This window comes from Balaenoptera acutorostrata, chromosome 10, assembly GCF_949987535.1.
Source record: "Balaenoptera acutorostrata chromosome 10, mBalAcu1.1, whole genome shotgun sequence".
In the NCBI taxonomy this organism is placed as follows: domain Eukaryota; kingdom Metazoa; phylum Chordata; class Mammalia; order Artiodactyla; family Balaenopteridae; genus Balaenoptera; species Balaenoptera acutorostrata.
In genome coordinates, this window is record NC_080073.1 from 37953232 (window position 1) to 37976517 (window position 23286).

General features: G+C 36.8%; 1 protein-coding gene across 5 annotated transcripts in view; it reads right to left on the minus strand.

Annotated features, from left to right (window-relative positions):
- DOCK3 (dedicator of cytokinesis 3) overlaps positions 1-23286 on the minus strand; it is a 403408-nt gene that overhangs the window by 196423 nt on the left and 183699 nt on the right. For all 5 annotated transcript variants that reach the window (XM_057555412.1, XM_057555413.1, XM_057555411.1 and 2 more), the window contains exons 6-7: positions 10010-10158; positions 431-515 (exon numbers count right to left, since the gene is read on the minus strand). In XM_057555412.1, the coding sequence (XP_057411395.1) occupies positions 431-515; positions 10010-10158 (234 nt within the window). The remainder of the gene's footprint in view (positions 1-430; positions 516-10009; positions 10159-23286) is intronic.

Below are 23286 nucleotides of genomic sequence, written 5' to 3' on the forward strand. Positions count from 1 at the left end.
CTAACACAACATTGTAAATCAACTATAGTTCAATAAAAAAAGTTTTAAGAAAGAAATGCTGGTACATTATTTCCAGGGTTAATCATTACATTAATTAATAACTGGCTCTTTTCAGCTTCAACTACCTTCTCTTCTTAAGAGGTGGAGAGAGACAAAATTTTAGTAACTGCTGCAGGCTGAAGGAGCTCTGTTCACCAGCAAAACCAACTGAGAAATGACTGCTAGACATTACAGTAGGTCCAACAGCCCTACATAGTAATTCCATTTAGAGAGCAAGTGCGATAGGTACTGTCCAGATAAGGAAGAGCCCTTAAATACATTGAAACAAAGGAATGATTTTAGCAATATTGTTTCATAATGTAATTAGGGATAATAAGAGAGAAAAAAATTAAGTGTGCAGGAGCAAGCTACCCTGTGTAATATTTCTTACCATTTTATAGAGATCTGAGACACTAATCTGGTCCGCATCCACTACTTCAAAGTCCTTTCGAGGCACCAGGTCCAGGCCCAAATGCCTAGTAAAGAGAAAGACCACATTCAGCATGCCATGTCCTCAAACTACTCATCTCTCTTTATGTGCCTGGGAGCCCATGCCAACCATGACCTTATGGACAGAAGTTCAGACACTGCCTCCGCAGGGACATGCCTTTATCCAGTAACCTAACTGTGTTCACCTTTAGGTAAATAAATGAGGCTAGGAATTTTAAGACTGTGACAATTTTCGTCATCAAGCAGTTCCCCCTGTGACGGTAAAAAGGATTCATTCAGTATCACATTTATAACAGATTGCTTGAGTTCACTAAGGATGGATTTTCTTAGATTATTAATAAGTTGTGTTTATTTTTTGATATCCCCCATCCTGCAAGTATGCACAGGCTCAGCCATGCATTACTTTCATTAGGATAAAAAAAATTATTCAGTGTCCAAGTAGATTTGTAATTCAAAGTCAAACACATAAAAATCACCTCCTGGGAATTCCAGGAGGTCCACTGGTTAGGATTCTGCGCTTTTACTGCCATGGGCATGGGTTCAATCCCTGGCTGGGAAACGAAGATACTGCAAGGCACAGCCAAAAAAAAAAAAAAAAAATCACCTCCTAAAGGTATTAAACTCAAAGAAATGTATGTTTTGGTTGAGTTTTATCTCATTTTCAATTTAATTAATACTGACACTGGGTTATAGTGAAGACCTCGCCACACATTAGCCAATACCTTAAGACACTTTAGATGGAAGTTTAACCAGGGAGCGCGATTAATAAAGAAAACAATACTTAGAAGATCTGGTATAACTTGGGCAGGAAGGAATAAGTGATAATGATTAATAGTTGATTGGGAGGCAGTATGAGACAGTGGAAATAACTCTAGACAGGCAGAACTCTTGGGTTCAAATATGATACATAATTTATATTCAATACATGTTACGCCCTTTCTCACTCTCTAGAACAACAGCTCTAAATCTGGAGTCAGTGGAATTAGGGGTTGTGGACCCCTGTAACTATGTATAAAAGTATGTGCATATGTTCATATATGCATTTTCTCTGAGGAGAGGGCCTATAACTCTCATCAGGGTTTCAGAGCTGCTCTGTGACCACCCTACTCTAAAACGAGTGTTATGAATTATTGCACCTGGCAAAAGTATGCCATAGATGATGGAAGGATAAGTATATATATTTTTTTCTTCACCTAGATTATGAACTACATTTAGAATATGCCAGCAAAACTAATTCCCTAGGCTCTTTCTGTACATAAAACTCCCACTTATTTAAAATAAGCCACATATACATCCAAAATGCAGAATTATTTTATTTACAATTTAACCCTATTTTATAAGAAACGATATGAAGAGGTTAAATGGTAATAAGACTGATAAAATAAAAATGGGGAATCAAACCTACATGAAGAAGCTATAAGCAAACACACTAATCACACAGACTAATATGATTACTATGATTAAGAATTAAAATTTAGATGTGTACTTTTTAGCAGGCAAAAAAAAAGGAGAAACCTATTTTTCTATTAAAGGATAAAAACCCATATTTTTCTATTACCTATTACTATAAGTTGTATTATTCTATAATAGAGAAATATGAGTTTTTAAAGAAGAAACAATTTTTTGGTATTAAATGCAGAAGAAAAAAAAACCCTTGTAGTTTTGCATGATGAGAAGATCAGTAATACACGGTTGTCCTTAACTACAATAGTTCACAGCTTAATGGTAAAACCATGCCATCAAATCTGATTACTGACATTAATGTACTTAAATCTGTTAAGATTTTATTTCCTGTCTTCATACATCAAAGAAGTACTCCATTCAATCACCTCTTATTAATTATTCTTAATTTCCCTGAAATAATTTCAGGCCTCTGGCTTCTAATACTTATAGCATGTAAAGGCAGTAGTATCATGGAGAGCAAGATATAGCTGAAGCACATCCTTTCCACCTCTCTCATCTTAAAAAGCAATTTACATCTGAAAGACAATTTTGCAGTTTTGATCTCAAATATTTAGAATGCTTTTACATGCATGTGGAAAAACAGTGGAAAGATCACACAAATGGTATTAGTATTTGTAGAAGGAAAGTGAAATTAAACAATTTATCAATTTAAGATATTTTACAAATTTTCTATAGTCATGCTGTTGAAAATTCTTTAAATACAAAAATGAAGAGATAAAATTTCAAACATATTCTTTAACCACTGATGGTCACAACATATATGAGGTAGTCTAAATATTACAATTAATTAACAAAAAGAAGACTGTACAAATAATCCAATCAAAATAGATGTTTTCAGTACAACAGCTTAAGAAAAAATCCAGATGGCTCTAAGTCAGTAAGGCCAGGGTTGAGAGTATATGCTCTGTAGTAGTGCACTACACACAGTGATGGGGCTTGTCTGGAGAATGGCATCTATGCAAACTCTACCTTGGCACTATGCCACCCTTAGCCTGCTTGTCCATTCAATTATCCACCCATATACCCATCCACTCACCCCAAAGACACTCTCTGAGGATCTATCATGTACCACCAGTGGTACTGGATATAGGAAATAGAGCAGTTTTGAGTCAAGCAAATGTTCATATTCCTCATGCTAATTCTCCCAAGAGCAAAGTGTTTTCCCTCTCCTAGAAGTTGTTAGAACACAGTACCTTTTAGTTTCTTGATTTCGTTACCTTAGGAAATAAGAAAATGATTAACAGGAGATCTAATAAAACCGAAGACTGATTTCCTTCTACTAAGATCATCTTCAATGGAGGAAGAGTAGTTTCCAAAAGCTAAATTGAAGGACTGTCCTCATTGGAAGAAAGCAGAGGTGCTGCACAGTGAGAAACAACACATGTTCACTAAAATTTCACTCTGTAAAAGAGGTTCCTGGCTATTTCTTCCTATGGCATATTCTAAGAACAGTGAACAGTAAGTGCAGGGAATGGTCAACTTAGTCTCTTTATTGTCACAGCAAAGGAAGGCAGTGCATCAGAGTAGTTAGGAGCATGGGCTCTGATGTCAGATTGCCTAGTTTGTATCTTGGCTCTCCCACCAAGCAATACTGTCTTCTCTACTGTCACAGGCTATTGTAAGGATTAATCCATGTAAAGCACTCAGTACACTGCCAGGCATTGTGAACTGCTTCTGCTGTTATCATTATGTGTTACATCGTTAGCTAAAATATGACTTAAAGTACAAGGATTGTGATTAAAGAGAATTGTGTCTGAAAAAAGACTCCTAAACAAGCAGGAGGCATACAACTACATATACATCTACATACAGATGTAGTATAGAGCTGAGTTTTTAAAATGGTCTTACCAACTGCTTAGGTGAATAGTCTTCACAAAAATAGTCTTCTCTCACCACTTGTCACTAATCACTCATTCATTCATTCCAATAATTCAATAAATATTAGCACCTACTCTATGCTAGGCTCATGATGAACTTAGGGACACAGCAGTGAATAAAAGACATATTTCTGCTCCTGCATTCTTTTAGGTGCACCACTCTAAAGACCGTGAATCTCTCTCTATCAAATTCTTTGAATTTTACATGTCTTTTGAATGTTCCATATTCTATTCTATTTTCTATTGTATCTTTTTCTTCTGGGTTTCCTCATCTGAACCACAGAACATAGAAAATAACTTGAAGCTAATTAATTATATACGATGGATGTTTTAAGGCATTTAAGATCTAGTTCTCCCCCAGAATCAGTTGAAAAAGGCTAGAGATACTAAGATTTTCTATGGGCAGTGCCCTTTTCTAATACTTATGAGAGCATATAGATATAACTATACTAATGAAAGCATGGTATATTTATATAGTAATAAAATAGAAGATATAACTAATAATAGCTACCTTTTACTGAACATTTACTTGGAATAGGCATTTTATGTATATCCCCTCTAAGCACTATGGGAAGTACACAGTATTAGACCCATTTTATAATTGAGGAAACTGAAGCCCAGAGAGGTTACTAAGTAGCCTTTTAAGGGAGTACAGTTGAGCATGTCTCAAGCTAGGTCTGTCTTACTCTGAACCCATGATATTTCCACTATACCTGCCACCTTTCTACTAATAACCATGAAGTTAAATACTAATGGCTATAAGTGATTGTAATCAATTTGGTCATAATAGTTTGAGGAATAATTTTGTGTCAATACATCAATCCAGAAGGAAACAAACATAGACTGATGAATGAGTAGCCAACAGGCATAAGAAAAACCCACCTTGTTACTTAGATACATTCATGTAGTGCCTATCAAGTGCAGGCACTGTGCTAAGTGCAGGGTATGCTGATGAGCAAAACAGATGCACAAAGAATGAGTGTGTGTGTGTAAGTTAATCATTTGAACATGGTAACTTGAGAGAAGAATTTTGACACATGCATAGTTTAAACATAGCTATCTCAGACTTAAGTATGGCAAGAAACTGATTGATGGGTACAACACCTTATATCAGAAGAACTCTAAGAAGGCATTGGAAGCTTCTGCTAATTTCAGATATCCTGAAGCTGGAAAATATCACTATGTCCTTAAAGAGAAAGTACTGAACCATAAACTTTTCTGAGTCCTAGCTAAAAATTTACTCAGAGGAAACTCGCTGGGGTTGGGGGCGCGGGGGTGGTGGTGGTGGCAGTATTCTCTGCATAGTATAACTCAAACTACTGCTTGTGTTGCTTCCTCCAAGAGCAATTCCCTTGGTAAGGAACATAAACTAAGCAGGAAGAAAGGGACATGGGTAGGTTAGGATCTTTGAAAACCTGAGAGAAGGTACAAAAGAGAAGCGAGGGAGGGAAATAATTTGATAGAGAGGGAGAGAAAGAATAACTAGAAAGTATACATTTATTGGTGATTTGTCTTAAATGATGAGACTTCAAAATAAAAAGATACCAATTTTTTCATTTGATACTTGAAATCTATAGAAACATTATTCTAATTCAACAAAAGCTTATAAAATGTTTACATTTTAATCAAATTGTACTTTCTACCTAAAGAAGAAATAGAAAAATCCTATAAATTATTCTAAGAGTAAAGTATTTCTTACTTAGGTATTTTTCTATGGCAAAGATCAATTAGGCTGTGTCAGTCCTGGGTTAACGCAACTTTTAACTCAGCTATGCTATATTTACTGTAGTGATGATAGAGACTGAGAAGAAACTTTTCTCTATATCTTTATGGAAGGTGTCAAAAATATTAAATTAACACATTAAAGTTACATTGCTAGACAAATTATTTTAAATTTCCCTTGGAGAGGATGTAATTAACTGACTTAATCTTTGAATAGGAGACTTGAGCAGAGATAATGGCTAGTTAATTTGAATACAACCTTGTTTTATGCCCTTCCTGTATTTTAGAACACAATATTATAAATGCTGATTTCTACCTAATACAATTTTAATAATTTTCACTTATGGAATGAGTGTGCACATAGGCAAAGAGGCCAACAAGTATAAGCCACGTAAATTTAATGCCAGAATCCTCAAATTTTCAGCCAAATAAGTAAAAATTCCTAATCTCAGGAAAAAAATTAAAATAGTTGTTATGTAGATGTGGAGGGCTCTGCATTTAACTTAAACTCTAAATACAAGAGTATAGTACCAGTTTCGTTTTTATCCTTGAAAGTTCTAACTCAGTGTTAAAGCAGATATATATATTATGAGACATGTGGTATAGATAACAGAACAAAGATCAAATAACCCACAGACTAGAGATACTGACAATAATTTTCCTGGTTTTAAGACTCACACTTAAAAATGATCATAAAGATAGTAAGGTCCTACATAAACTATATGGGCTTGGGCATCAGTTCTGGGTACAAACACCAGTTCTACCACTCACTATGCAACACTGGAAAAAGTTCTTCTGAGCCTTTTTATGAGTTTCTTCATTAGGTAAAATGGAGCTCTTGTCTTGGAAAAGCATAATCGCATTTCATTATAACAGTGCAGATAAGTTAGACCATGCACTTGCCACAGTGATACAGGTAGATGTACTCAATAAACTGTTAATAGCTGTTATTAACAGTGTCTGAAATAGGTTTTGAAAAGGCAGAGCTATAAAGTTTAAGAGTCTAAAGAAAAAGGCATAAAGTTTAAAATTATATACGATTAATATTTAATTACATCAATTACAACGTAAAAATACATTCAGAAAATATTGATTGTGCACCCAAAACATGCCAGCATATGCTAAGCTTATCAATATTTTATGGCATTTATAAAAGTGTTGTGGAACAAGAAGAGTGGAATTATGAGGGCATACAATGGGAAGAATGGATACGGTTATCAGTGCTCAGCTGTTGCATGGAGCAGTCTCCTATATCTAACCTATTGGTACGAAATGACTTTATTTTTGCAGTACACTATCGTTTCTTTCAAATTAAGAAGGAATGTTTTTAAAAGGGTCACTTCGAGTGAGAACCAGAGAGAACTGTCCTGTTGGTTTGGGAGGCAATACATCTTTTTCCTTCAGTAACAGTAGACCTAAAAAGTTCTCATTTAAGTTTTTAAGTGACTGTATTTTCCACTGGGGGTAAAGGGGAAAATGGAAAGAAGAAGAACTGGGGAAAGAAAGAAGTGGAAGGGGAGGGAGAAAGGAGAGAAGAAGATACAGAAGCACCAGGAGAGGAGGATCAGGGTTTCGAGAAAGGAGGGAGAAGGGAAAAAAGTGGGGTGGGGGGAGAAATGGAACTATGTTTCTGGTTTATATTGTTTATCAAAATGAACATATAAATACTCCCCCTACACACACACAAGCACATAACAGACTTTGTTGAGAAAAAGTTATTAATGAAGGTGGAACAACTCTGTACTTTACTGACAGGTATTTATAATGTTCTCTGCCTTTTTCAGATATAATTTGAACTTGTTTCCAAGCTATCATCTTTAAGTTTTCAGATTTGACTGCAAAATCTGATTGGTCTGTTTTCTAACTTTCATCATAAAGAGGTATTGATATTTCTAAAATATTTCTCTTGTTCATTTACTGGTATGTATAGTGCAGTTAAACTTCAACATAATGATTTATACAACTATTAGTGTCATCAGTTCAAGAGTAACAATTTGCTTGGCACATAGTGATGCTATGTTTGCAAATTACTACCATTATTGATTTTTTAAAATAAATACAATGATACCATATAGTACTGTTTGAAGCTGAGGAGACAGGATCAGTAGCTATACTGTAAGTTAACATACTACATTTTGCTAAGATTTTTACTGCCCAAAGTTAGATTTAAAGAACACTGTCTGATCTATCGTACATCTGAATTCATGTTATATCATACAAGGAGTCTGTGGTGTATGCCAAGCAATCCTATTAACAGTCAAGAGAGGTTGTAATTTAATGAAACAAACAGGGATAGGATGGTGTCACTTCAAAAGGTCACAAATAACTAATGTAGAGTTGTTCTTTTTTCTTTTCTACTGAACATTACCACTCTGTTCACTGTTTATTAGATCCCGTGTTTCCTCTTTCCTGATTTACTCTTCTATTTCTGGAAGAACACATTCTCAAGTCTCTTCTTAAGAAAGGAGCCATGACAGGTAACTTCTGCATCCTTGAATACTTTAAAAGGGCTTTATTTGGCCCTTACACTTGATTATATAGTTTGGTTGTTTATAAAATTCTGGCTGGCAAATCATTTCCCAACAGAAATTTGAAGATATTACTTCATTATATTCTAGCATCCAGTGTTACTGATAAAACTTTTGAGGCTGGTGTGAATCTTATTCTTTTGTAAGAAGACCTGTTTTTCTGTCTGATAACCTTTTAACATCTTCTCTTCAGCCCCAAATATTGAAATATCTTAATGTGCCTCACTGTAGGTTTTGGTTTTTCTTCTCCATTCATTATACTAGGTATTTGACAGACTCTTCCAAGCCTAAGTCACCTTCTCTTTGGCTCTAGGAAATTCTCTTCTATCATTTCTTTAGAATTTCCTCTTTATTGCCTTTGTTCTTTTCCTGGAAATATAATGTCTGATGTTGGATCCCCTAGATTGAATCTCTGTATTGTTGTTTTTTCCTCAACCATTTCCCATCTTTTTGTTTTATTTTCCTAGAGATGACATAAAATTATCTTCCTATTCTCCATTCCTTTTTCGTAGCATTTTATAATGCATAATGAATCTTCTTGATTCTCTTGGAGGATACTCAGAGATTTTTAAAGTTCTTTACTAATCTCTAGCTCTCTCTAGGGCCAGGTATTTTGTTTATCCTGGTCTCCCTCTCTTCCCTGTGAAAGGATTTCTTCAAATACCTGGTAATACCTGATTGTCCATTCAAATTTAAAAGGCACTAGAAATGTGATGAGTTTTTTGTACATGGGTGGGTGGCTAGCAAGCTTCTCTTTCTGGTAAGTGGAAGGGATTTGTTCATTACACTTTGAAACCCTTAAATGCCTCAATATGGAGGGCTTTGCAATAAAGTCCCAGTTCAAACTTTTGTTGCCCAGTTTCCCCCTAGGCAATTGGTCTTTGTATTTGTCTATCTGAAAGGGAAACACCTGGCTGCCAGGCTTGCTACTCATGGTGGTGAATTATTACTTTACATACTTTTAAGTACTTCCTTTTTTTAAGCTCCAGGGCACACTCCCTTTCTTCCATGATTCTAGCAGCTGCAAGGCAGACCAGCTCCTTCATTAGCTGAGGTTTCCTCAATACATTACAGGCTTCTTCTTCTGTTACTAATCCTCCATCTACTTTTCAGCTTCTAGAAATGGGTTCACATATCCCATTTATTGCTGTGCTCCTCCCACTCTTTTTATTTTTTATCATTTCAATGATGTCTTGAGGGGGAGAGGAGCTAAAGACTTGTTCTAAAATATACTTAAGGTAAATGTATATCTTAAATAGGAAGCAACCTAGTCACTTCAAAGTTCAGTGGACCCGATTTTAAGAGAATGAGGCAAAAGCATTTGAGAATTATATCAATTATTAAATCTAGGAAGAAATAAAATCTGAGTACTATCTACTCCAGCTTCCCATGACAAAGTCTTATAATTGTACTTGTATGGCAATAGTAAATAGTCATACCCACTGCATAAATACAGGACTATTTCTGAATGATGAATTAGTTAACAATATTCTGATGTACAGATGTAGACAGTTCCCATTTGTAGTATATGTTTATTCGGATTCATTATATGGCTATAAAATGTAAAGGACACCAAATTCACATGAAATTCAAAGGTACTAAGAGATGAAACAAAAGAGTATTCTGATTACTGAGGTTTAGAATCAAGGAATTTGAGATGGAAGAAACCCCAGAGGCTAATGTAATCCAATTATTTAATTTTCTGGAAGTGAAAACAGAGGCTGAGAGAGTTTCAGTGAGTAGAACCAGTGAGTGTCCTTTGCTATAAACTGAAAAAAACGACTACTCATTGTAAAAATGATCAAAGCTTAGTGGAGAATACAACAATGTCTTTAATCCCTAAAGATAAGCTTTGATCAGGTACAACTCTATGAGGACTGAGTTATCATAAATGAAACTGAGAGATGCCCAAATGACATTCATACTTACTCATTGCCCCAGTCCAGGCGCACGGTGATGTGCCGCTTAACCTCCCGCACCTGATCCTGAGTCAGGTGAGCAGACAGGAGCTGCCTTCGAAGGTCAATAAGTTCATTCATCACATGGCGTAGCTTGTAGAAAAGATCTACTTTATGTTTCTGAAAGGGCATTTTTGGTGTTGGGTGAAATAAAAAAGGGATATGGAAAGGGAATGAAAAAAAAAAGAGAAATAGTTAAACTATGAAAAGTGCTCATTTCTCTGAACCTCTAAAAAAAAGGCAATGTAAAGAGAGGCTTATTTAAGAATCTTAAACCAAAGTCCTTAGTTCCTACTGTCTAACAATCTCTATAAAGTGACATCTAACAACATAATTGATCTGGCTCATGCAAAGTACCATTTGTCTATCTCTACTCTATACTGGACTATTAATTTTCCAGTAACTTAGTAAACTTAATCAGAACCAAAAGAAACACAGGAGCCTAGAGTGGTTTTCTCTGACAGAAGTTACTATGTATGACAAAGATTTCAACCATCCAGCAACATCTCCAGTTTCTCCAGGAAGGATACTCAAGTTGGGGTAGGGAGAGAGAGAATCACTTGCCCTATTTTAAAGAACTGTTTCAACATAAAGCTACAGTCTCTGGAGTGAGATTCATTCCAGGTTTCCAGGCCTCATCTAGCTTTAATTAGCTTTTGAAAACAGTATGTGTCCCTAGTGTCATAGAGTTCTACTCTTTTCAGTTCAATAAAAAGTGTCACCTTTATAAGAGTTAAATGGAAACAGCTTAATGAACTTAATTATGGACATCACAGTGGTTTTAACAAGTAAAAAATGTAAATGCCATGACAGTAGATGCTTAACAAAAATAAGCATCTTTACTTAAGAATATAGGTTTAAGAACTAAAGTTCTATTTGCTCACAAGTGAAATCTTGATTTTGGAATCTTTCAGTTTCTGTTTTTATTATAGAGAAGCACAATTTTATATGATAATTAAAATTCTTGGAATATAACTAATCTATAAAGAATGCTTTTAAAGACAGATCAATCTCTACCATAGTGTTAGTAAAATCTCTATCTAGGATTTCCCCTAAAAAGACACTTGTCAAAATAAGCTGGATTCAAGTGACTGTAAATAAAATTATAATTATAAAGTAAATTACAAATCAGTAGAATCAGCTAATGTTTTTAAGTGGCTCTGAGCTTATGATTAAAATGTTTGGAACATCATACTACTTAGAAATCATCTAATGGAGCACTAGAGCATTAGATTTTTAAAGGTCCATTTAAAGAGAAATTATTTTTAACTAGAAGACATTAGAAATCACGCACTCTAACTACATCAAGCTGTTCTTTCTTCACTCAATGAACATATGAAGAAAAGTTAAGCACCTTGATGGTACACAATGCTGGCAGATGGGCAGAACTCGAATGCTTGCCAGCTCAAATGCAACAAAGCCTAAGCAAATTACATCTGCAAAATTGAGATCTTGAGATAAGCAACAAAGGCAATGTGGTGTTTGTTTCCAGCACATTCATTTCTTTATGATAAATCAGGGTCACCTGTCTAAGTTTAAAATAGAAAGTTAGGATTATTATTTTCCCATCAAGCCATACACAACAATCCACTACATACATATACAAGCATTGACTTATTCATTCAATTAACAAATGCTTATGGAGCACCTGCTGAGTGTTATTACTTTGTTGTGATCAAAAGTCCCTACTCTCATGGTGCTTTCATTCTAGAGAGCAGAGACAGACCATACGCAAATACATAATGGTGGTGAAAATTCTAAGAAGAAAAATTAAAGCAGAATAGAGACAGTGGGTGGCCAAGGGTGCGAAGGGTGCGTTGGCTGGGGGGTAGGAGAAGTTACTGCTTCTGGTAGAATGGTCAGGGAAAGGCTTCCTTGTGAGCCGAACTTTAAGTAGAAACCTGAATGAAATAAAGTGACAGCATTTAGGAAAACTGGGGAAATTTTATAGGCATGAGAAACAGCAAGAGCAAATGCCTCAATGTGGAAGTGAACTTGGCATGTTCACAGAGAATAAAGAAGTCAGTGTACCTGGAGCAAAGTGAACAAGGGGGAAAGTGGTGATGATACAGTCAGAGAGGCAACACAGACCAGATTAGGCAGGGCCTTTGTAAATTATGTTAAGGTCTTTAGCTTTTACTCCCAGCAAGATGGGAAGCCACTGGAGATTTGGAATAGAAGAGTGATGTGATATGACCTAAGTCTTGAAAGCATTACTCTGAGTGCTCTGTTGAAAATAAATCATGAAAAGGCAAAGAGGACAGTGGGGGTCCCAGTTAGGAAACTATTTATTGCAACAATCCATACGATGATGGCTGACTGGACAAAGGTAAGAATGGTAAAGGTAAACATTTCAGAGTTTGGAATTTTGACATTTTTTGTAGTTAGAGCTGTCAAGATATGCTGATAGATTAGATGTGAGATATGAATGGAATCAAGGATCATTCTTTTTCAGAGCCTGAGAAGCATGTCTGGAAGAGGGAAACAAGGCTCAATTAGGACATGCTAAGTTTGACACCAAGTTTCAACATTTAGAGGTCAGGAAAGTGAGGAGAATCCAGCAAAGGAAATTGAGAAGTAAGCAGTGAAGTGAGAGGAAAAGCAAGAGAGTACTGAAAACAGGGTTTAAGGAGAACTTTGTTAAATGCACTGAGAGGTTAAATAAAATATAGACTGAGAACTGGCCACTGGATTTGGCACTGTGGTGGCCATCACTGACCAGTGATGGAATAGGTGGAGTGAGTTCAAGCGTAATGGGAAAGGAGGGAATGGAGACAGAGCATAGACAACTCTTTTGTAGAACTTTCAGTAACTGGAAGCAGAGAAATGTAGCAAAACAGGGTTGTGCTATGGAGGGAGGGTTTTTTTTTTTTAATGAAACACAATTTTAGGCTATTTGTATACTGAAGAGAATAATCTAGTAGAAGGGAAAGTTTGATGATGCAGGTGTTAAATCCTTAAGTAGTCAAGAAGAGATGGGTCCCAGGTTAAAAGGCGGGGGGGAGGTTTCGCTTAACCAGGATACTCTATTGTCACAGAGAGGAAAGGCACAGAACTGAGTAATGACACAGGTAGTTGGGAGACTTGGTGATAGAACTAAATTTTTCCTCTGGCTGCTTTATTGCCAGGGAAATAAAAAGCAAAGTCATCAGCTGAGAGTGAGTAGAGTGGGAGGGGGTGTTAGAGGTTTGAAAACAGAGGAAAAGATATTAAAAAAGTGTCATGGAGAGTGGTAACACAAATCATCAGGGGAAAGATAGTTCAACTGTTAGATGGTTTTGAGATTTGTGAACACTAATTAAAAGTGCAGCTTTGTGTTTTTTTAAAGCCACGTATAATGAAGTATATTGATACTGAAATATCACATATATGTATGTATATACATGTGTGTATGCATATATACATGCACACACATAACATATACTCACATACATACAATATCTATGTAATAACATGTACACACACATACAATAGCAATGAAAGAATATATTAATATACTCTTTTAAGGCATTATATGGTTATTTTTTTTTTTAATCAAGAGCTTCTAACAGACTGTATTTTCCAAACATGACAACAATATCTCCCATCCCAAGTGCTCTTCTGCAAAAATGTGAATCTGACACTCCCCTGGTATGAACCTATTTTTCTTTCTTTCTTTCTTTCCTTTTTTTTTTTTTTTGCCCTGCCTTGTGGCTAGGGGGATCTTAATTCCCCAACCAGGGAATGAACCCAGGCCACCAAAGTGAAAGCTTAGAGTCCTAACCACTGGACCACCAGGGAATTCCCTGGAACCTGTTTCTTTACAGCCTTAAACCTGGGCAGGCCCTGAGACTGCTCTGACCAATCAAACATTACAGTAGTGATCTGAGCTAGTTCTAGGCATAGACCTTAACTAGTCTGGCAGCTTCTGCTTCCTGTCTCTTAGAATACATGCTCTTGGGAGGTTCCCTCTCAGAATCCAGCCGCCTTGTGGTGAAAAGCCCAAGCTACATGGAGAGGCCACAAGGAGATGCTCCATTAAGCAGTCCCAGCTGTGTGAGTGATCCATGTTAGATGCCACACCTAGCTGAGCCACACTGTCAGAAGACTACAGCTTCTGCCAATATCTGACTGCAACAGAATGAGAAACCCTATGTGGAACTGTCCGGCTGAGCTCACTCTATCCAGAGAAGAATGAAATATAATAAACAGTTGTTTTAAGCCACTAAGCTTTGGGGTAGTTTGTTACGTAGATAACCAGAACAACTGTACAGTATTTTTTTCCAATAGAAAATCAGTTACTGTTCCTAATTATATAAAGCTGGGAATACTAACCCTGCACTAAGAATGAAATGGATCATACCATCAGAAAGCAGCATTATTATTATAATCAACGTGGTGCTAATTTCTTTTTCCAGACCAACCTAATGGCCTCTTTGACCAGAGGTCCTAGCCCTAGAGGCTCTACCAGCACTGCTCTGACACCACGTGGTACTCTTGGGTTTGTTAGCAGAAGAGAACACACGCCATTCAACCTGAACAATATCGGAGACCGGCTCCAGAGCACACAATTTACCTGAGAGCACTTGATGCCACAGGACAGCTAAATACCCCACTCAGGCTGAAAAATCCTTTTCTACTGAGAAACCTACTCCTTAGTAGATCAAAATAACAGTATATGAGGGATACCTAAGAGATATTGCGGGTTTGGTTCCAGATGACCACAATAAAGTGAATACTGCAATAAAGAGAGCTGCACAAATTTTTTGGTTTCCCAGTGCATATAAAAGTTATCTTTACACTATTCTGTAGTCTATTAAATGTGCAATAGCATTATGTCTAAAGAAACAATGTATATACCTCAATGAAAAATACTTTACTGCTAAAAAATGCTAACCATCATCTGAGCCTTCAGTGAGTAATAGTAGTAACAAAGATTACTGAACACAGATCACCATAACAAATACAATAATGAAAAAGTTTGGGCTTCCCTGGTGGCGCAGTGCTTAGGAATCTGCCTGCCAATGCAGGGAACACGGGTTCGAGCCCTGGTCCGGGAAGATCCCACATGCCGTGGAGCAACTAAGCCCGTGCGCCACAACTACTGAGCCTGCGCTCTAGAGCCCGTGAGCCACAACTACTGAAGCCCACGTGCCTAGAGCCCGTGCCCTGCAACAAGAGAAGCCACCGCAATGAGGACCCCGCACACGGCAACGAAGAGTAGCCCTCGCTCGCTGCAACTAGAGAAAGCCCGTGTGCACCAACAAAGACCCAACGCAGTCAAAAATTAAAAAAAAAAAATTTAAAAAAATTTTTTTAAAGAAGAGGAAAAGGAAATCTTAGCAACACATTTAGCCTCTCCAAAAGCTCTAGTATTTGTCTAATATTTGTCAAGAATGGTCACAGAATTTGGAAAGTATACCGAAGAATCAGTAGAAATGATACATTTAGAATAATTAAACTACTTTGCCAGCACATGCCAGGTAGAATTTGCCTTATCATTGTGAAAGAATTCCTGGAGCTCTGCAGAAATATTCCAGATTTTAAAATTATTTTTACTAAACTGCTTGTAACTCAGTGTTGCGAGAAAGATTGTGCTGCAATGATGCCTCTGAGTCAGTAAATGAGTAAAGCTGTAGAATATCCATCATAAAGCATGCTAACTTTATTGCCATAGTACCAAAAACTTTAGGTCAAAATCAATTTAATGGAAATTAAACACTGCATCTAAAGTTTAAGTTGTTAAGGGAAGATTCCCAGATCTCTCTCCATTTTACCTTTTACTTTTGAACATTCTTTTATTTACTCCTTTTATTTCTTGCTAAAAGATTAACCATTAAGAACCCAGATGTATTCAAACTTCTCCAGTATTTCTTTCTTTAATTGCTATTAATAATCAAGTGTCTTACTGTGAAGTAAACTAACCCTATTTGAAATATTTATATTATATACCAAAGCTCTAGCACTCATCCCAGTATAATATAAAAAATATCTAAACTGCAGTACTTGCAATTTTAATGAACTTTCTGCCAAAGATATCTTTAAGCCCAAGAATTTAAACTTTCATTTTACATTGTTCAACAACTTAGTTGGCCAAGGCTTGAAACTGATTTTCAAAAGAGAAATTTCTGTGAAACAAGAGATGTAAATCCAACCTATTTCACACTGATCTTCAAGCATATATTTTCAAGAAATAAGAATGCAAATAAGTAATGTGAAAATTCTTTTTAAACTCCTCACTAATATGGAGGTGTGTCTACATACTCTCTTTGCTTGACATACATATTTACTCCTCCACCTCTCACAGGCCTACACGTCTTCCTCACTCCAGTCTTGACCCAAACACATCCTCCCTCACAGACTTGTTGATAACCAAAATAATACCACTTATAGCTTCAATCCTCTTTTACAACACAAATATTTACAAGAGAGTTAAGACTTAAAAGTCTTAGTTTAAGTAAGCTGATTCTTTCCCTAGAGCAGATAAGAATCTTGCTAAGAAGGGAACAAAGCAAACTGAAAGGTAAGTAAAATATCAGTGATATGAAAAATGGAAGCTCCAGTTGCTGATGTCAAGGGCACCCATTCACGATTCTGAACACAGTGAACTTACCTAACAGTGGGCTGTGGACAGCTGAGGCGTTCTCAGGCTCACAGCCCTTCTACACAAGACTGAACAAAGCTCTACTTAAAGGCAGCATTTAATCTGTCTCCCCTAGATACCTCTTTTTAGATACAGAGACCAATAAGAAACCAGCCCCAATTACCCACTCCTCCAAATGTTAAAGTTGAAGGCTGGAAAGTAGATAACTGGGCCAAAATAAAAGACTGAAAACTAAGCCCTGGGGACAGGGTGGGGAAGACAGGTGAGCGGGAGGTGAGGTAGTAGGTAGATATGCCCCTGGGCTGAACAGCTGGTGTTTGTCAAGTGGAGTAAAACTGAAGCTTTGTTTTCCCTAGACACTCCAAGGACAAAGTTAGTGGCAAGAGCTGAGCTTGCTGAAGTAAAGAGATAAGATGACCACTCCTGAGGTCGAGGAAAACTTCTGTGTCTGCACATGCGCAGGAAGGCTCCTTGGGGGTCAAAAAGGGAGGGGGCGCCACCCCATAATAAGTGTGGACATACCCCCACAGGCCTCTGCGGTGGACTCCATCTTAGCAAAAAGTTGTGCACGCATGTTGGGGAGGGTCCTAGGACCTGTCAGGTGTGAAAAAAGAAACGAGATAACTGACCAAAGGTAAACAAAGACTCAGAAGAACTGTCCTATATAAGTGATTTAAATCACCTCTCTACTGCGCTCCTCCTCATTAGAGAGGATGCCCATACCCTTTTTCTCCGGGTGTGTATTTCTGCCTTGCTTCTGCCTTACATAAACAAACTGCCTGTCTGTGTGCTCTCCCACATGTTATGCTGTGTCTCTGATAATAAACTTTGTACCTTTTTTTAAAAAGTTTTACAGTTTTTTACAGTTTTTGCCTACTTGAGACATTGATTTTTCAAACGGGGTAAGAGCCAGGGCCACTTTGCTTCTAGCCTCTAGCCCCTGGTGATCTGATGGCTAGGATTCCTGGTTTTCATCCAGGCTACCCAGGTTCAATTCCTGGACAGGGAACTAAGATCTCTCTTCAGGACCACTCACTGCTTTCTCTCCGAGATCAGAGGGGTGGGGAGAGGAAGGAAATCTATAATGAAGCCCATTATGTGCAGAAAGGCTCAGGCACTGGAGGTACCAAGAACCCCTGAAGATATATATGTGCATGTGCCAGTGCGGTAGGTCTGGCGCATGAGCTTGGGAAATGGAAACAGGAGAACTGGTTAAAAGTCTTTTAAAAGGCTTTAAGACCTTCAGACCATCACCCCTATTCTATTCTGCCAGGCTTTTTCCACATGATAGTTTTACTCCCTACAGAGGTTAAAACAGAGTCTAAACTACTGCAGGGCACCAAACAGAGCTGATGATGTTAAACCAGGGAAATTAAGTCAAAGACTATGTAATAAATGATGCCGTTGGTGCCCTTCCCACACGGAGCTCCCGAAGTGTTGATAGCCAGACTTATGCCTTCCTAGGAAGGAGAATGAAGGATTCCTCACTGGGAAAATTCAGCCAGGGGAAAAGACCCAGAAATATTGACAGTTGCTCTCCTTCTCCCATGAGAAGCCAGGCTCTCTTCTGATCACTGTACAGTAATATCCGCCAGTTGGTAAAAACTAGCCGCATTCACAGAGCTTTCTGTCAAATTTTTAATGCATCATTCTTAAATATGAATGGAAAAGAACACCATATAATGAATAAAGCTTCCAACATGAAGGAATGAGACCTAAAGCAATCAGAAAAATGGAAATTGGAGGAAACAGAAATAATTCCAGGAATAAAAGAAGATTCCAAAGAAACAATAATTAACATTCATGAGAGCATAAAGATTATAGTACATCCCTGAAAAAAGAACAGGATATAACAAAACAGGAGAAAAAGATCCAGAGCCCAAAAAAGCTTTCAGAAGGCAAAAAGAGGATAGCTGTAATTTAAAACAAAATTCAGTAATAATGATAGAATAGAACTTCGAGGGATTCTGCCAGAGAGTAAAACAAAAAACATAATACAATGGATAAATGGGTGAGAAAATATAAGAAAACTGGTGAATCATTCCAGGATGTCCAATTCTAATAAGAGTTCCTGGAAGAAAAAACTGTGAAAAAAGAGAGGAAGAAACTGCAAAAGAAGTAATACAATAAATATCCCAGAAATGAAGGAAATGAGTTTCCAGGATGATAGAACTCATTGGGTAGCCAGCATAATCAACAGGAAAAAACAAAAAAAAAAACCCCATCTAAGACACATTGCTGTAAAATTTGAGACCACTGGGGACAAAGAGACCATCCTAAAATCTTCCATGAAAACAAATTGTCAATAAAAGACTAGAATGACTAGAATGACATTGGACTTCTCAAAAACAACACTGGAAGCTAGAAAATAATGAAGCAATACTTTAAAACTTCTGTACTTTATTTGTAACCAAGAATTTTATATCAAGCTAAACTAACTATCAAGGTAATGGTAGTCTAAAGACATTTCAAGTATGCAAAATCTCAAAAAAATTTCTCCTACACATTTTTCTCAGGAAATTATGGAGAAAGTAATTCATCAAATGAGGAAGTAAACCAAGAATTAAGGTGACACTGGTTTAACCCAGGAGACAAAGGAACATAGGAGGGGGCAAAGAAAATTGTCAGGTCAACACAGGAGGTTGGAGGGCTCCATACACGATGTCTCTGGGAAAAAAAGTAAACTTATAAAATACGTAAAGTATTTGAATATACTCAAAGGAGATTTTCATTTCTGCCAGAAGCCCAGGAGAAGGAAAACCAAGAAAACAAAACAAATGAAAAGAGAAACAATTATTAATATAAAAAAACAAAGTTACACGATAAAGAAAGGAAATGTAACTTTAATTCACTATATGGCTCAGAAGTAAAAGTAATTACACAGACATAGTAGCAACTGCATATTGACTTAACCAAAAAAAAAAAAGGTGATATAACTATTTTGGAAGTACTGGAGGAGGGAAAGAGTATATGTGTATGGAGAAGAACATTCAGAGCTTAATTCTTATCTTCTGTAATAAGAGATCATTAAATGACATCTAAAATAGAAAAAAATCAAGATGTACATTAAAAGAATATTATTTAGAAATATGAAATATTAGAAGAAACAGCTAAAAGAACTGAATAAAATAAGTATGGAACAGAAATCAGGAATGGACCAAGAACTAATATTTTTCATTAAAGGCCTAGTTATTTTTAATATATTATTTAAAAATCCATATATACATATTTCTTTGAATTTTTTTAAAAAATGAAATTAAATAACCCTTAACATAAAAGCCCCTCCCCCATCCCCTACACCAAGTGTGTTTCTCTGAGTCACAAAGTTAAGCAGTCTCAATTCAGCCTTCACTGCTATTTATTACTTTAAATATTAACAAATGAAAGCAGCCAAACCTGCATAAGTGCAATGATCCCCTGCCGAATCAACACAAAAGCTAGATCATTTATATATCTCACTCCCAGAGTGAATGAAAAATGAAACACATTCCACAGCAGAAAAATGCCCTTGAGAAAGCTTTGTCTCTTGACTGCAGCATAGCATCTGTCCATTCACAGCTTCCACACTCTGGTGACAGTATATACAGGGCAGAAATGATAGCAGCTACCCTGCCAAGCAAGCCCCTTCCGAATATGAGTCACCCAGCTTCAGCAAAGAGTGGGAAAGGCAGAAGGTGCACATTTGCATCCAAGTTATCTAGAGATGCTTCATGAACAGTACTTTCACACAAGGCCATAATTCCAAGGGCATAAAGGGATTTTGCTGTCCCAAATCCTACCCCTGTCTGCTCTAGTCTTACCTACTGAAACAAACAAACAAAACAGTTGGGAAATTTAAATAAAAACACAAATTTACTTCACCCCACCACCCCACTCTTACAATTTATATTTAACACCATTAAAAACATTCAATCTGTGAAATTTATCCAGACCATCTCCTGCCTTCCTACTACTGACCCTTGCTCTGGGGGTTTCATAATTCTTTAATATCAAGACAGTATAGCATAGTGATAAGGGTACTGGCTCTATAGTCAGAATGCTTAGTTTTCTATCTCAACTCTGTGAACTGCGGTGCCTCGGGCAAATTTACTAATCTCTGCGTGACTTTGGTTACCTCATCCTTTTAACAATAACAACAAAAAAAAGGAGCATCTATCTAGGGTTATTACAGGGGTTAACTGCACCTGGAACCTAGTAAGTTCTCTTGAGTAAAGTTATTACCACAATACATTCCTTGCCCTCCCTCCAACAGACATTCTTCTCTGGACCAGGCTACCAAACAACACCAAGTCATCTAAATGTGCTTCCAAACTATGATCATGGCATCCCTGCCAGGGCACCACGTCTGGCCTTGGCCCTTGAACCTTACTATGCGCACATCCCTAATAATAATCCTTGTCAACCTCCTGGTAACCATGGTCTTGATTTGTATCCTTTTATTCTTTCATGTTTTAACTACCTATGTATGTATTCCTTAAAAAGTATCCTCGCCAATGTTTATTTGTGTTTTTTGGGTTTTTTTGGCTGTGTCGAGTCTTCATTGCTGCGCGCGGGCTTTCTCTAGTTGCGGTGAGTGGGGGCTACTCTTCGTTGCAGTGTGCGGGCTTCTCATTGAGGTGGCTTCTCTTGTTGTGGAGCATGAGCTCTAGGCGCGCGGGCTTCAGTAGTTGTGGCTCATGGGCTCAGTAGTTGTGGCTCGCAGGCTCTAGAGCACAGGCTCAGTAGTTGTGGCGCACGGGCTTAGTTGCTCTGTGGCATGTGGGATCTTTCCAGACCAGGTCTTGAACCCATATCCCCTGCATTAGTAGGTGGATTTTTAACCACTGCGCCACCAGGGAAGCCCCTATTTGTGTTCTTTTTGATGATAGCCATTCTGACAGGTGTGAGGTGGTATCTCATTGTGGTTTTGATTTGCATTTCTCTAATAATTAATGATATTGAACATTTTTTCATGTGCCTATATATTTTCTTTGGAAAAATGTCTGTTTACGCCTTCTGTCCATTTTTTAATTGGGTTGTGTGTTTTTTGCTATTGACTTGTTTTTATTTTTTTATTTTTTTATTTTTTTCCTTTTTTTTTTTTTTTTTTTTTTTCCACACACACACACTGTATTTTATTTTTACAAGAGATAGATAGACTGACACCAAGCATTGTACATGGATGACCACAACAAAAGCAACAATGATTGCAATTACCAAACATGAAACACACTTATACTATGTCATAAAATTGACATTCAGTCCAGTAATCCTCCACTGTAACAGCTCCTTTACTTTGCAGTGAAAATTGATTTGTATATTCTTTTCCTCTGAGTCCTTGTGGGATTTTTTTTTTTTAATTCAGACAGAAAGTCACAAAAATTATACTCATCCTCATCAGTTCACTCAGTCCCATGTAATTAATTTCTTTTTTTTCATCTTGATCTTTTGTTAGCACTTTTATGAGTTCATCAGTTTTTCATTAGAGTTCTGAAAATGCTTATTCATTCAGTTCAGCAGTACAGTCAGTTACCAGAAACCTGTACTTGTCAGAGTCTTTTCCATGAATTTCTTGAAGATGAAACTCTTTTATAGGAACATATTTGCAAAATCATCAGAGTACACCCAGAACTGTCTGTAAATGACAAAAGACTTAAAAATGACCATGGTTAAAGATTTGATGAAAGTTCATAATAATGCAGTTGACAAGAAAATTAGTTATTTCTGATGCTATTGACTTGTATAAGCTGTTTATATATTTTGCATAGTAACTACCTCAACCAGTCAGAATGGCCATCATCAAAAAGTCAACAAATGATAAATGCTGGAGAGAAGGAATGGAGAAAAGGGAACCCTAGTACACCACTGGTGGGAATGTAAATTGGTGCAGCCACTATGGAAAACAGTATGGAGGTTCCTCAAAAAACTAAAAGTAGAACTACCATATGACCCAGCAATTCCACTCCTGGGGATATATCCGAAGAGAATGAAAACACTAATTCAAAAAGATACATGCACCCCAATGTTCACAGCAGAATTATTTACAATAGGCAAGATATGGAAGCAACCTAAGTGTCCATCAACAGATGAATGGGTAAAGAAGATGTGGTACATATACAATGGAATGTTACTTGCCCATAAAAAATGAAATTTTGCCATTTGTAACAACATGGATGGACATGGAGGGTATTATGCTTCACGAAATAAGTCAGACAGAGAAATACAAACGCTGTATGATATCACTTATATGTGGAATCTAAAAAAATAAACACACAAATGAATACATCAAAACAGAAACAGACTCACAGATATAGAGAAGAAATGAGTGGTAACTAGTAGGTACGGGGAAATGGGGAGGGGCAAGATAACGGTAGGGAATTAAGGGGTACAAACTACTGTGTACTAAATAAATAAGCTACAAGGATATATTATACAACACAGGGACTATAACCAATATTTTATAATAACTTTAAATGGAGTATAATCTATAAATATACTGAGCCACTATGTTGTTCACCTGAAACTAATATAATAAATCAACTACACTTCAACCAAAAAAGATATAAAAATTACAAGGAATTGCTACAAATCAACAAGAAAAATCTCAAATGAAAAATAGACAAGTGATATGAATAATAATTAACAAAAAGGGAAATCCTAAAAAGAAATACATAAAGCAATGGTCA